The sequence below is a fragment of the Miscanthus floridulus genome, chromosome 16, assembly GCF_019320115.1.
Source record: "Miscanthus floridulus cultivar M001 chromosome 16, ASM1932011v1, whole genome shotgun sequence".
NCBI lineage: Eukaryota > Viridiplantae > Streptophyta > Magnoliopsida > Poales > Poaceae > Miscanthus > Miscanthus floridulus.
The window spans coordinates 67,608,142-67,623,669 of NC_089595.1; the positions used below are offsets into that span (position 1 = coordinate 67,608,142).

Consider the following 15,528-nt stretch of genomic DNA (forward strand, 5'->3'; position numbering starts at 1 on the left):
TCTTGTAATGAAAATGATGAATAGTTGCTCTAACACAATTCCTTTCAAGTACCTAATTTTCAGCCTTGAATTCTCCTGAGTTTTGGATATGATTGTTTTGACATGAGAATTTGCTCTGAACTTGAAACTTGTGGGTAGCATATGCTTGATGGATATAATATGAGAAGGTCTGAGCTGTTGTTTATCTTGTTCCAAGTGATACCAAAGTTATGAAGATTTATCTTTTTAAAAACATGAAAATGCTACATGATAAGCTCCTACATGATAAAGATAAAGCTTGAATTCCTATCACAGCCATACATAATATTTAGATTAGAAAAACTTTCACATATATGCTGCTTGTTTTGCATTGAGTTAATCAAGCTTTGTTGACCCTTATGAGAGGTTTGTCATGCTCTTAAAATCAAGATCATGTATACACCACCCACATATACACTACTCCTACACTGGGGGTAGGCGCAAAAACATGTCATTCCATCTAGATGCACCTAAAAATGTTTTACACCTACACTAGGAGTGAACACAAAAACATTCTGGATAGGATATCCACCAAATAAATGCTCTAAGTTCTTGTCGCTATCTCTCAAAAGTTTGTTGCAGAAAAGATATTGAAAACAATGGGTACTCAGATGCCCGCTTGATAAAAAAGAAAGAGAAAGATAATTAAATAAGATAGCCCATGTTTTCTTGCAAATGTGTCTAATTTTCAAAAAAGAGATATATTTTTAAAGAGAATAGTAGAATTAGGTCAGCCACCATATACATCCACCATACATCCAAACACATGCACATCTTGATTTGATTGTATGACTCAACTCTCTTTGGATCCAAGGTTTGACTTTATAATATATGTATTACAAGTATGCTCTTTCATGCCTTTTTCACTCATATGAGCTCCACATAAGCCTTAGTTATAGGAAGAAAAAGACATAACATCACTATTGCCTCGGTGAAGATTCACAAATACCACATATATTGAGAGACTTGAGAGTGTCATACAATGGAAGCTCTGAGTTTTATTTGAAAACTTATGAAAACTCCAGAATAATGGTTGAGCAAAGAACTTAAGATATAGTGCTTGACTTGGTCGTTCTGTCTTTCAATTGCTCAAGACCCAAGTAAAAGCTAAGAAGCCCCATGGTTGAAGGTAATACGGGTAAGTTTGAAAGTCAGATCAGTTTATTCTAATCCGGAGGGGAATTATTGTTTGAACGCTTGTGTAGTTTTGAGGAGTAAAAGCATTGAAGCAACTCCCGATTCATTTACTATATTTAGCTTTGCTAAGAGACTAGCAAAGGTTAAGCTTGGGGGAGTTTATTAACGGTAGTTAGGAACCATTATAAACTATCAATATAACATGCATAAGGGCATAAATATAATCACCAACAAAGGTCTAGGGGTTTAAGCTAACAAATTCCACGAGTTTTGGAGAATCTATATTTTCTGCAGGGGTTATCTAGAAAACCGTCAAGGTGGACCTAGATGTCAAACTTAATCATGCTTATCCACAACGAAAACAACCCTAGAAGGTTCTAGAAGACTCAAGAGGACTACACGCAAAGCAAAAGGCGAAACGCCACCAGGTGGGGCTGGCCGGCCCTACCTATAGGCCGGCAGACCCCTAGGGCCCACATGTTAGCCCTCGGTTGCTATGTCGGTTCTCTACTGCCACCTAGATTGCATCTACGCCATTTATTCAAGTTGGTTTGATCTGAGGGCTCAGCATTGATGCTCCGGCCTATATATACCAGCCCCTACCCCCCTCCCTCAGGAATTGCATTCAAGAAAAGACAGAAACCCTAATCATCTTCAGAGCTCTATCATATTCTTGGGCATAGATTGTTAGGCTAGGTCTAGAGGGAGGCAAGCAAATCTCGCTTGGATTCCTGATCATGTCAAGAGTGTGGTTTTGTATAATCTTTGTACCCCATCTCTTTTGTATCTCTCATTACTTTTATATGTTTACTACAATTGTTATGACAACATTATTCATATCATTTATGTTCATAGTTATCATGTTCATGGTCTACTTTGATTATATATTTAGTATAGCTAGATTATCCTTATATTTATGCATAAGTTTGTATAGCGCTTACTCTAAGGTATCATGGGTGAGTGGTCGATATTGTGTAAGTGTGGTACTTATACGTTGTTTACCTTTGGATACACCCTATATTTCGGGTAATGTGGTAGATCACGGGTGTAACATTCCCATTGAGTCCTTGTAGTCCACTCCCCAAATATAGGTATACAAGTAGGATCTAGTTACGAAGGAAGACACGCTCTGTTTTTAATCTTCCTTAGTAATATCCCTTTATGTGTAGATATGAAGTTGATCTTAGCCATGACTACTAGGTGTAATTGCACTAATCAATATATGCTTTGACTTGTAATTAAGAATGACTTTGGAATTATTCCTCTAATATTCTACTTAACTATGCTAACGCCATAGAAAGGAGTGCTCTAAGTAATCAATGATTAGTTATTATGCACTATTTATATATACATTTACCTCTTAACTTACCCTAGTTGTGAGTAGAATATTGGTTATGGTTTACTTCTCCATCAATAGCGTAAGTTATCAATACATGTCCTCGCCAGACCTTCCCTGTGGTAAAAATATAAATAACGATACCTGGAATACTTTCGGGTAAAGTGCTACAATGGTATATTATCTGTGTGCTTGCAGATTCCTTTCATATATATATATATATATATATATATATATGTCTGTATGTATTATTCTAGTCACATGAAATATTAAAGTACTTCTTAATGTCATTCTAGAAGTGGCACTAGGTAGTATCAACAAGCATTTCTGGCAACATCACTAGGGGTGACAACTTAGTAAAAGATGCTAAGGAATGTCAACAACATAGGGTAACTACTTAAAACAAGTGACACATTAATAAATACTAATACCCACATGGGGAGAGGCATGTCCATTGTAACCATGCGATCGAAGTGGTGCGCCTCATCAGGGTCAATGGGTAATTCAAGCGGGACCCGATATCCTACCCAATCGACGTGGAGTTTGGCTATGCCTCGTCGAGAGACGTCCCATGAATCGTCGACAGTCAAAGTCGTCGGTCCCTGACCGCCTCCGCAGCGGTCAGAGGGCAAGATGCCTCTCCCTGAGGGGTCAACCTGGGCGACTTTCGAGGCGGACGACTCGAACATAGAGAGAAATGGTCGTGTGGCTCCGCACCACTGATTAGAGCCATGAGGGCCCATCTCCTCCCTACCCCTATCCCTTTTGTGGCCTCGAGAACTTCTAAGGACCAGCCAAAGAGATTGATTCCTAGATACCTTCCCAAGGGCTCGTGGCACCGTGGGTCATGACGCGACTTAATGGAGACCGCTTGCAGACAAAGCAAGGACAAATTGCATATAGTAGGGAATTAAAGAGACAGGCAAGTGGGGTGTAGGTCTTACACGCGCTCCGCCTGTTGCTTCTTCATTCCTTGTCCTTCATCTCATTCCGCTGGGACCCTTCTTGTCTATGATCTTTCCATAAAAAGGTTAGTTTGCAGATTTGCGATGACAGGGAGTTTATGTACGTTTGGGAAGTGAGATTAAGGATAGAATTTGTGTAGTTGTTCGATGTTCCATGAGTTGGTGTAGATCTCACCAGCGTTGTTCATGAGTCGGTAGGATTCCGGGCAGATGATTTTGGCAACGATGAAGGGCCCTTCCTAGGGCGGTGTCAGCTTGTGCACGTCCTTGGTGGTTTGGATCCGCCATAGGACAAGATCGCTAACCTGAAAAGCTCATTCTCGGACGTTCTTGTTGTGGTACCTTCGTAGCGCTTGCTGGTATTTCACAGAGCGGAGGAGTGCTGTCTTGCGGGCCTCATCCAGCTGGTCGAGTGTGTCTTGCTAATCCTTCTTTGCTTTGGCTTCATCGTACGCTAGGACTCATGGCGCTCCGTAGTCGAGGTCAGTTGGCAGGATGGCTTCGGCGCCGTATACCAGGAAGAATGGGGTGAAAACGGTGGACTGGTTTGGAGTCGTCCTTAGGCCCTAGAGTATGGCTGGTACCTCTCCCGCTCACCGTCCCTTAAATTTGTTGAGGCTGTCAAAGATGTGGGGTTTGAGGGCTTGAAGTATCATGGTGTTTGCACGCTCTACTTGGACATTGGTTCATGCGTGAGCGACGGAGGCCCAGTCGACTCAAATGCCAGTCATTGCAGAATTGAAGAAACTTCTTCCCGGTGAAGAGTGTGATGTTGTCAGTGATCATGGAGTTCGGGACCCCAAATCTATATACGATGTCGAGGAAGAATTCCATCGCATCTTCGGATCTTACCCTTGTTATAGGTTTAGCTTTGATCCATTTGGTGGACTTGTCGACTGTCACCAGAAGGTGGGAGTAGCTCCCAGGTGCCTTTCTGAAGGGTCTGAGCAGGCCAAGCCCCCAGGTCATGAAGGGCCACGTCAGTGGGATGGTTTGCAACTCTTACGCTAGCAAGTGTGTCTACCGCGCATAGAACTAGAATCCCTCGTAGCTTCGTACAATTTGTTGAGCATCCACGACCGCCGTGAGCCAGTAAAAGCCTTGTCGAAAGACCTTTCCAACCAGCGTTCTGGGAGCCGTGTGGTGGTCACAGATCGCTGCATGGGCCTCTCATAGGAGTCACTGCCAATCCTCTTGTGGGATGCATCTCTGGAGAATTCCTAAGGTGTTGCGCTTAGAGGATGTTTCCTATGACCATGTAAGATTTGTAGCGCCTTGCTAGGCTCCGTGCTTCTATTGGGTCATTAGGTAAATTCCCTCATGCTAAGTATTCTATGAAGGGTGTGGTCCAGTCTGATCTAGAAGCCGCCGTGGTTCGATCGATTGCCATCAAGTTTGGAAGGCCTACGGCCTCTAGGTCACGATGGTGTTCGACCAGCAGGGCGGGCTCTGCTTTGCTAGCCACGCTTGTCGTTTGGTCATGCGGCTAAAGAGCTTGCACCAATGGTTCGTGAGCGTCATTAATGAACACTCCCGGGTGGCAGGTCCCTGACTTGATGCGATCTTGGCAAAGGAGTCGGTGGCTAGGTTGTCCCATCTAAGGATGTGGTGGAGTTCTAGCCCGTAGAATCTTTCTTCGAGCTTCCAAACCTCATCGCAGTAAGATGCCATCTTGCCGTCATGACATGAGGCTTCTTTCATGACCTGTCTATTGACCAGCTTTGAGTCTCCTCTGATGAAGAGGCGGCGAGCGCCAAACTCGGAGGCGATCATGAGGCTGTGGATGAGGGCTTCATATTCTATGACGTTATTGGTGGCACAAAAGTGGAGTCGGATGACGTACTCCATGCACTCCTTGCGCTGCTCTAGGAAGACCATGGTAGCATCCAAAAGACACGGTGATTTATACTGGTTCAGGCCAGAGCCCTATGTCTAGTCTTAGAGATGATCGAGTGCGTGTTCCTCGCTTGAATGCTCTGAAGTTCTTACAATGGGGGTGTAAGAATAGTGGAAGAGGTAGGAGAGCTAGAGCTAGGAGATGGACTGCCTAAAGGGAAGCTTTAGGAGCCCTACTATGGTGTGAATGTGTTGAAGATGGTGGGAAGGATGCCCTGGCTGCCCTTATATAGAGTTTGGGGCCAGGGCATGTATAAAGAATAAGGTTCTCCTGACCGAAGGGTCATGAGCCTAAGGGAGGGGCCTAACTAACTTGGCTTGCAAGCTACGTTGTCTTGTGGTGCACGTCTGGATGTGGTTGTCGTCATGGTCTTATGCCCACGTCGCGGTAAGGTGTGACGTGGTGCTACTGTGTTGGCTGTGGCGACACTGTAGGCACGGTGGTGGTTCGCCAGCCGTCCTATGCAACGTGGTCTCCATTATGGCCTTCATCATTGCCTCCTGTTCTTCTAGGGGCTTCATACGAGAGTTGGTAGCCTCCCTCGGATCGTCAGTTGCCTGGTTAGCTTGTGGAGTTGGTGGCCACGATCTCGGACTCTAGGGTCGTGGCTTCCGCCAGCCAAGATGGCTTCGAAATCAAGGGCTCCATCGTGGATCCCATCCCATAGTGGGTAGAATCGTACATATGTCTTGTTGGACCGTACTTAGATGGCGGGTCGCATACTGGCCGTCACCGCCATGCGGCGTTGTCTTATTTATGCTGTGTGGCTCAGGGATGGAGTCTGACCGGACCGAGGTGACCGGTGTCCCCTCGGTCCTTTCGGGGTCAGTGCGGCGAGTCTACTCTCGTCAGAGTAGGTGCGCTTGGCTTCGCTCGTCCTCCCTTCGCTCCTCCTAGGGGTCAGGACGGTGGAGAGGTCGTGGACCCTTGTGCGGCGCTTGGCTAAGGCAGAGAGGAGGGGTCGTGGCTGACTCCGTCCTTGTCACCTAGCCTGGTCCGCTTGGCTTAACTGGGCCTCGATCGTTTGGACTTTCGCTAGTTGGTGTATCATGGGTTGCTCGGCCTGCTAACTAATCGATTCCTTGAGATACCCAGGGATCATAAACCCGACATATACGCTATCAATAAGGAGCAAGATGCATCTGTGGAATTTATGAAGCAGAAAAGGTGGCATCTGACTTTTAGAAGATGGTTGCATGAAGATTTGCAAAATCAGTTGAGGTGATTACATGATATTTTGATTTGTTGTGGTACAAATGAGGAAAAAGATAGAACTAAATAGTATTGGGAAAAATCTGGTGTTTTCTCGGTTAAGTTGACTTATAAGCATCTTTGTAAAAATGACTATGGGCTTAACTTTAAGAAAATATGGAAAGCCAAAATGCCCTTGAAGATCAAAACTTTCATGTGGTTAGTTTCGCAAAATGCTATACTAAGTTACTAAGGATAACCTGATCAAAAGGAAGTGGAATGGTGACAATACTTTGCTTTTTGTGATGAGAAGGAAACTGGAAATCATCTGTTTTTTTATGCTTAACGGCAAAATATATTTGCAGCCTGCTGGCTTATTCTTTAGGAAGACTGTAGACCTAGGGATATTGATCAATATTGGATTTGGGTTCATAATATTCTCCCTCAGGGTTCACAAATGCATGCTGTGGGTTTATCTGCCGTGTGCTGGGCTATATGGCGAGTTAGAAATGCTGTGTGCTTTGATAACAAAAGAATCAAAACTCCTACTGAGATTATTTTTATGATGTACTCTTTTCTTACATACTGGGTAGGTATGCTGAAGGACGACCTCAAGCAGCAAGTGATGCAAGGCGCAAAAGCTGTGAAGATGGTGGCCCTTTCATTTCACAAGCAAGATGTGCAATCCTACTCCACTGATGATCGTCAGCTGATCCTTTTGCTGCCCGAGTGCCAAAGCTCGCATTTAGTCTACTCTTTGCGCCATTCTTGGTAGTAGCGGTAGTGGTTATCCGTGCTCATGTTCCCTGTGTGATCATGCGCATGGATCGTTTTATGTGGTTCTTCTGGTACTATGGTTCTTAAACTGTGACTAAGTAATTTCGTTGGCTTGGTAATAAAATTTGGTTTTATCGTCGTAGAAAAGAAAAAATCAAAATATTTTATGATTTGGAATGAAGAAAATTCAAAATGTTTTACGATTTGAAATGAAGGAGTATAGCATTCATAAATTGCATTTATTATATCAAAATAAATGTGATTAGATTATATTTTCATAATAAATCTCATAATTTTTTATACTGTTCTATAAATTTAGACATATTTAGGAGACTCAGAATCCAAAATTGTGTTCTTCTTTTTAGAATTTTTTTAGAAGAGAGATATTATTGCTATTTTGCATTTGCAGTAACCCCGAGATTAACTATATATACACAAATAAAGCCACTCGCATGTACTGTATATATATACTTTGTGAAATTTAACGGTGCTTAAAAAAAACTAGAGCCCTTTATTTGGACAAATTAGATGGCTATAAAATAAGAAGAACTAATATAGAGGAACTCAAGTTGTGAGCCGGAACCTTAAATATGTTGGCCCAGAACCAAATATATATGTCAAGAATTATTCCTAAAACAAATTTAAAGGGTAGAACAGTACTTTCTAGTTTCTGCCCCTTATCTCCTGTACGAGCTGTGTGTCTTTATCTCCTTGAATCCGCAGCTCCATCTATCGCGGTGGCCAACCTGTGGCGGGCGCGGGGGCTCACCGGCACTCGACCCCCGGTGGCGCGGCCCCCATGAGGACACCTCGATGTCGTCCTCCAGGAGGAGCCGTAGTCCTCGTTGGAGGACGGGTACCAGCTCTCGCTCACCGCCCGGATCAAGCCACCCGGGATGATCCGCCGTCAGAACGTCTTGGGCCTGTGCGGCCAGTCGAAGGAGTTGACGACCTTGAGCGTCGCCGCGTCCACGCCGCTGTCCATGTTGATGGGCACCTCGTCGCCCAGGTAGTGGGCGCTCGATCCGCAGCGACGTCCCCAGACGCAGCAGCGACTTGGCGCAGTTCTACGTGATGTTCACCGAGACGCCGATGCCGAGTTGAGACGGCGGCAAGGCTCTCACCGGGTCAAGCATGCCATATTACCCTTAATTACTTTTAATTATCCTCAGGTATTTTTTACGGCCAAATAATTATTCCACGGGAGGAACCACGGGTTCCAGTCGAGTACCATGACAAAGCTCTTTTATGAAGAAAAACGATGTAGCATGCACAACATAAACAGTACACGGACCAAGTTACACACATACAAAAAGCGGAAACTGTCCCTGTCACACGGGCGGTCGTGATTAAGGGTAGGGACACTTATTCATGGCCGGGTTCATCTTATTATCTACGGAACACAGTGACCGTAATTAAGTACGGCTTTCACACGCCGGACGATTAGTGCTGTCCGGGCAGCTTCTCCTTGATCTTGTCCATGATGCCTTTCTTCTCGCCGGTGCCCTCGGTACCGTAGGTTCCGCCGGTGTGTCCCTGCTGCTGCCCGTAGGCGCCGCCGGTCGCCGTGGCATGCTGGTTGTCCTTGTGGCCTCCGGGCAGCTTCTCCTTGATCTTGTCACCGTAGGTTCCGCCGGTGTGTCCCTGCTGCTGCCCGTAGGCGCCGCCGGTCGCCGTGGCGTGCTGGTTGTCCTTGTGGCCTCCGGGCAGCTTCTCCTTGATCTTGTCCTTGATTCCCTTCTTCCTCCTTCCGCCCATGCCGTCGTCCTCAGACTTTCACAAAACCATATTCTAAGATTTAGCACCATGAAACAGCGTATATAGAATAGAAAAAGAAAAAAAATATCCAAGTAATTACCGAGCTGGAGCTGGAGCTGCCGGAGCGATGCAGGATGCCGCCAGTCTTGTGCTCCTCCCTCGCTGGCTGGAACTGCCCACCACCCATGCCAGCGCCGCCGGTTCCGGTTCCTGTACCGTACCCCATGCCGCCGGTTCCGGTGGTGCCGTGCTCGACGCCGCCGACTGGGTTGCCGTACTGGTCCACACGGCCCGTGGTGCCGTGGCCGTGCTGTCCCTGCTGACCGTACTCCATGGCTGCACGGTTTGGTGGTTTCTCCCTAGGCTAAGCTAGAGCTGTGCCTGTGTGTGCTTGTGTGCTCGTCGTGTTCTCGCTGTGGCTCACCGGTGTCGAAGCAAGTGAAGGTCGACGCCGCCATTTATAGGCGGCAGGACGGCGAAGGGATTAGGATCTGGGCGCCACGGCAGGGGGGGGTACGTGGGCATGCATGAATGGATTGGAAGCCCCGAGCCCCGTGGGAACATTACACGTAGCGACGGGCGCGGGCGGGACGTGTGCAGGGCGCTCTGCTGCGTCGGTGCGCCACGTCTCGGTTCTTCCAGAAAGATAAAAGATGGGTACGCGCGCAAACGCCATTCGGCTCTCTCGTTTGCAACCATCATTCATTAATTGCAGGCGGCCGGTCAAGATGGGTACGTAACCACGCCCGCGCTGCCATCTGTGACGGATTTCCACATGGGGCCATGGGCATTGGGACTGTGTTGCGGTTCCTTGCTCCGGCCATTGACGGCTAGGTGTTGCCTGCCTGTGTTGGTCCTGCCAACATCTCATGGCACATCATCAGAAAGGTAATAACTTAAGAACAAATAAACTCAATGCTTACTCATGCAACCCTGGATCGCCACAGTAATGCTCATAAGTTTGCCATCTTTAACATGCAGTAGTAATGTTCAGTTCTTATGAACTCCTCAACACTTGCAGCGTATTCATCATATATCTGAAACATTTTCAGAGAGTAAATCATAATACTAGTATGAATACAGCATGCGGTTGCTATTTGCTACCGATTACTCGATTAGGCGAGATTACTGAACACGACAGAGCCAGGAATGGTTGAGCCGTTTCAGAGCTACATATATGTACTAATTCCTACTGTACTCTTGGTGTAACACCCTGAATTTTGACCTTGTTTAAAAATAACTAAAAATCTGAACTTTGGGCCTATTCGCTTTACTGAAAAGCAATGGTTAAAAGTACTGTTCACTCATTTGTTGTGAGAGAGAAAATACTGTTCGTTCGCTGAAATATTACGGCTCATAAGACAAACGAATAGGACCATTGTAAAAACTTTGCATACGAACTAATAAATAAGGGTCTATCTACACAACTGTCACAGATTTCAGAACAAAAAATCTGTCAAGTTCTTGACAAATGAGATGATGACACATCACAATGGAAAACTGACAGATTCAAAAAGAAAAAATCTGTCAGATTTTTATAACACAAGACAATATCCAACAATATCCAAAACCCGTTAACAAATACAACTAAAAGTTATCAACTAAGCGTAAAGACTAAAGAGCATAGCAAAGTTGATGCACGCCTGCACTACACATGCAGACACATTCATCTTCTTCTTTTTTTTTTTTTTGCTTTTGCTTTTGCGAGGACTAACTAAACTTTTGGATGTTGCAAGCTGCAGTTCTTCTCTTTTCTTACTATGCTGTGCCTGCCATCCCCAAGCCTCATCGTCACTGTGCCTCTTACCATCACAAGCTCTGACTCCTTTGGTCATGGTTCCTGGCTACCTCTTCCCCATTCTAATCTGAACATAACATCCTGCAGCTGCAACCACTCCCAATAAGTTATCTATGCATGCAAAACAGCAACTGCAGTTTACTACTGCTCCAACATCCAAGATGCAACAGTAGCGCAACAATAAAACGCACACCCGCATGCAAACATCAAATCTAGCAAAACACATGTAAGAAAGCCCACCAATTTCAGTGACAGGCAGAAGGACAAAACACAGTAAGGCCAGTGTGGTTGGGATTGGACACTGGTTCAAATACTGAAGAGAAAACATATAAAAGCCTCTGGATTGGGCATGAAATCAGCTTGCAGTGTCTCATCCCTATTGATGTGAGCCCCATTTCATTGAAGCGTAGAACCGTTAGAGAGACACTTGTTGTCCATTAGCATTCAAAGTTGGGCATTGCCCACAAGGCTTCACAGCTTTGCTAAGATGGACTAGAATATCAACAGCATAAGATTTGGTCTGACGAGATAGCATTAAAATGGAACCATATCTCTAACAAATTCAATAATGAACCTAATTTCCGGTCTCATTCAGGTAAGGCTAAAAGAAAGACCAGATATCAATCCATAGGCATTGGAAGATTGAAATTAATGCACAGGTTTCATCATGCTTCCATAATGAGATATGTTTACAACACATCCAATTTGCTAGACCAAATCTTCTACAAGTAATCAAGCACTGGCATATACCAACATATGCCTCCTAAGTTTGATACGAGGAATCATACAGTGATACCACAAAACAAAACTATATCTGTGAGGCAAGAAAGCTACCTCCATAGTCCTTGTACTCAGGACCAACTTACGAATCCGGGAGCACAAAGAGAACACCAGAGAGCCCTATAGCACAACATAAATAAAACGGCATCAGGTAGGTATCAGGTCGAATTTTAGCAAAAACAAGGATAGTAATAACCTGCAAACTCTCCAAAGTCATCGAGCGGCCAAGGAGAGCAGCACGTTGCAGTGTGCAGGGCAAAGGTTGTTACTATAGACCACTAGAGACAAAGGGAGCACAAACTGGAAGACCGGTGACCGGTGGAGAGCAGAGACGACACTCGCTCCCTCCCTCCTGTATTCTCATGAACAAGCTGATCGGATAGATCCTTTAAACACACACTATAGTTTTAAATTATTATTATTATGAGTACTTACTACTGCGGCCACAACATCCGTTTATCTAAACTGCACCCACTTAGGAGTATACAGGTACAGTACCTACGTGCGTACGCGAGGCTATCAGCCCGAGTTGCTACGCGCAGCGACGCTGGCTTAACGATGTACAAGACGTATGGGTCGGTACGGCCCAGCTCCAGGCAACCAGAAAAAAAGATTATAAAGAACAACACCACAGCTCAAGACAACAACTTCAGGACTAGCAAATAGTTTACTTGGAAAAAGATATAGCAAACACATCAAAGCTAGCAAACAACTCGGAAAATAACAACTAAAAAAACTCAGCTCAACTACACCTTCTTTTGCTCCCTCACACATCAATAATCACCACATCTATAACTGAACAAGTCAAATATAAAAATATATAAGAGGTTTAAATCAACTCTAAACATCTCACATATAAATAAGAAACATCAGTGGACATCTCAGGAAAAAACTAGACAGCATCAATTTGCTTTGAGGCCCTCAAAAGGCAAAAGACAAAAAGCAGCACCAGCAGCTTAATCGGCAGCAGCAGAAAGCAGCAACAACTGCAAAAACAACAATAGCAGCTCAATCAGTAGGCTTTGGGGCTTTCAAAAGGCAAAAACAAATATCAGCACCAGCAGCATAATCAGCAACATCAGCGAGCAGCAAAAACTACAACAACAGCAGTAACAACTCATTCAACAGGCTTTGGAGCCCTCAATAGGGGAAAGACAAAAAGCAGCACCGGCAGCTAAATCAGTAGCAACAACAACCCACACACACCCACATACCCACAAAACACGGACACACACACAGAGACGCAGAGAGAGCGCCAAACAAACACACAGACGCGCGCACACCACACAAAAACACACAAACGCACACACACACACACACACCAGCAGCGCCAGAAGACACATGCACCCCCACACAGAAACACAAACATACAGAGACACACTCACACACATACACACCAAAGCTAGCACCCACACACAGAACACTCACACACTAAAAAAACTCAAATACAACCACACCCACACACACAAACACCCACACCCATAGACACACTCACAAACACACAAACACCAAAGTGAGCAAACACATGTGCACACAAAAAAAAGACACCCACACACAAACACCCACACCCACAGACACTCACACATACACCCCAAAGCGAGCAAACACATGTACACAAAAAAGAAACAAAAACACAAATAAAAAACACAACTAAAATCAACAAAAAAAAGTTCAAACTCAAACAGAAAAACAATGCAAATCTACACAACCATATAAGTTATCAGCACCCTCAAGGCAAAGGACAAATACACTTGACTGCCACAGCCAAAAAAGTAAAGCCTAACAAAAAAATAGATCTACTAAAAGGCAAAGACATAAATGGGCATAACAAAAAAAAATACAAACAACAACTACAACTCATAAAGCTAAAAAAGTTCACATGCACGAAGGACACAAAGCTCCCAACACCAACACATAAAACATGGTAAACCTGCTAAAAAACTAGCAAAGACGAACTCAAAAACCAACTCATATAACCTGTAGAGCAAGACCAAATCCAAAAACCAACCTAGAGAAAACTAAAGAAAGACTTACCAAAAAAGAGAAGACTAAAAAAAGCCCAAGACAATAAGGTCGTGCGAAGGAAAAAATTAGTTATATACTAGCATAGAGAAGTGACAAAATATCTCAAACTAAAAAAAATAAAAAAAGGCCACGAGCGCTGAGCAAAACATGATGACAAGGCACATATATTAATAGTTCTACTAGAGTTACGACCCATTTATAGTACTCAAGTCTCAGTCTTAAATAGTCAGCGTAGAATAGCACGTAGAATTACAAAAGTAAATAGCAGACCTTAACTTGGAGGCAGTGGCCAACCAAATTTGGTTCACTCAAACCAACAATTCCTAGGGAAATACTATATAACAAAAGAAATAGTTACAAGCAAAGCTTTATTTGAGAAAACAAAGATCCAAACTCATTGTTCTAGGGTTCTTCAATTTTGGCTAAAAAATGATAGGTTCTGAAACTGTTCTCTACCTAATTAATTGGGTGATGAGCTAAATCTCAGCACATAAGACAAGTCTCATTGCACATCCATTTCCACCTCAATTAATTTGGGGTTTCAAAGCTGAAACATTATTAGTCTAGAAACAAAAATCAGTCATGCGAATTTCTTCTATGTGAACAGTAGAGGATATTCTTCTGCAAAGAAAGTTATGGCATGTTTCTCAAGCAACATATTCTTAGCATTTATTCGAGCTTGTGATGAACAGCGGCACTGGAAAGAACTTACCTACCTATACATACAGTGTGATGAATTTGACAATGCTGCCACCACAATTATGATCCACTCGCTAGATGCATGGGATCATATGCAGTTCAAGGATGTTTGCGTTAAAGTTGCACATGTTGAGCTATATTAGAAGGCAGTTCACTTCTATTTGGAGATGATATGTGTAATGTTTCCTCACCCATCAAATAATGCTAACCATGCAAGGTGCATCTCGCACATCAATGAAATAGGCTAACTATGAAGTGCCAAAGACCATAGCGCCTGAGTGTGTGTGCTTTCGATTTAAAAGGGTCTACCAAACACCTAAAGAATCAACAGCTTTTAGAACTCCAAACATTAAACTGACATGCGATTATTGGAATCAGAAACACAGAACAAATATCTGCTGCAAAAAGAGGGTTCCCTCCATATAGCACGAACAAAAAATAGACAACTATAGGGCTTCAGACTCTCAGTACGGTGCTTCGATTCGTCCCTGAGAAGGGAAAGCTAGGAAAGCTACAATCTCAAACACAAACAGCCAACTCAACTCAACCCCATTGGAATCCATCCCGGTTGAGCTCCTCACCAAGGTCTTGCTCCCTTGCCTCAACGTCGGACGCACTCATCAATGCCGCACCCGCATTGACGAGCTGCCACCGCACCATCGCACCCACATCGGTGCCCAAGCAAAGGTAGCACGCACAGCGGCAATAGCTCCTCAAATCAGCGGCAAAAAAGTACATGAACAAGAAACTTACGAAGAACAGCGATAGATCCATCAATCAGCAGCAGCAACAGCAACTCCTCTGCGACCACCGGAACAGGAAAGCGGCGGCGATCACCGCGCCCCAGCCACAGCCTACCGTGGCACAGGGCGAGCAGCGGCGAGGACAACGCCCCACCACCCAGCACCCGTCACGGCACAGGGGAACGGCTGGCGAGGGCGCCCCTCCTCAACACCACCACCAGACGCGGCGCAGCAGAAAAGCGGCGGCGATGACTGAACGGCCTGTGCGACCGCGACAAACTGCGGACGGATTGTGTAAAAGTCCATGAAAATAACGGGCTCGTGGGTTCGATATGAACTTTTTGGACCTGTTAGCGGGTGTATACACCCGAGAAGCTGCACGAATCCTATAGCAAAAATTAAGG

General features: G+C 44.7%; 1 protein-coding gene and 1 long non-coding RNA gene across 2 annotated transcripts; both read right to left on the reverse strand.

Moving 5' to 3' along the window:
• Positions 1–8,544: 8,544 nt before the first annotated feature.
• Positions 8,545–9,518, reverse strand: LOC136512702 (dehydrin DHN1-like). The gene is made up of 2 exons (XM_066506679.1): positions 9,180–9,518; positions 8,545–9,094 (listed from the first exon to the last, which is right to left on the reverse strand). The coding sequence occupies exons 1-2, from the start codon at positions 9,411–9,413 to the stop codon at positions 8,765–8,767; spliced, it is 564 nt and encodes a 187-aa protein (XP_066362776.1). The 5' UTR covers positions 9,414–9,518; the 3' UTR covers positions 8,545–8,764.
• A 1,141-nt stretch (positions 9,519–10,659) lies between these two features.
• LOC136511592 (uncharacterized) lies at positions 10,660–11,988 on the reverse strand. Its single transcript, XR_010772768.1, has 3 exons — positions 11,854–11,988; positions 11,712–11,777; positions 10,660–10,964 (listed from the first exon to the last, which is right to left on the reverse strand). It is a non-coding gene; the product is annotated as an uncharacterized lncRNA (long non-coding RNA).
• Positions 11,989–15,528: the final 3,540 nt, after the last annotated feature.

Excerpts from the sequence above, each read along its gene's own strand:
- LOC136512702 (XM_066506679.1), bottom strand. The coding sequence starts at position 9,413 with ATGGAGTACGGTCAGCAGGGACAGCACGGCCACGGCACCACGGGCCGT. Across the intron at positions 9,095-9,179 it reads GCAGCTCCAGCTCCAGCTCG|TCTGAGGACGACGGCATGGG; the intron begins GTAATTACTTGG and ends GTTTTGTGAAAG.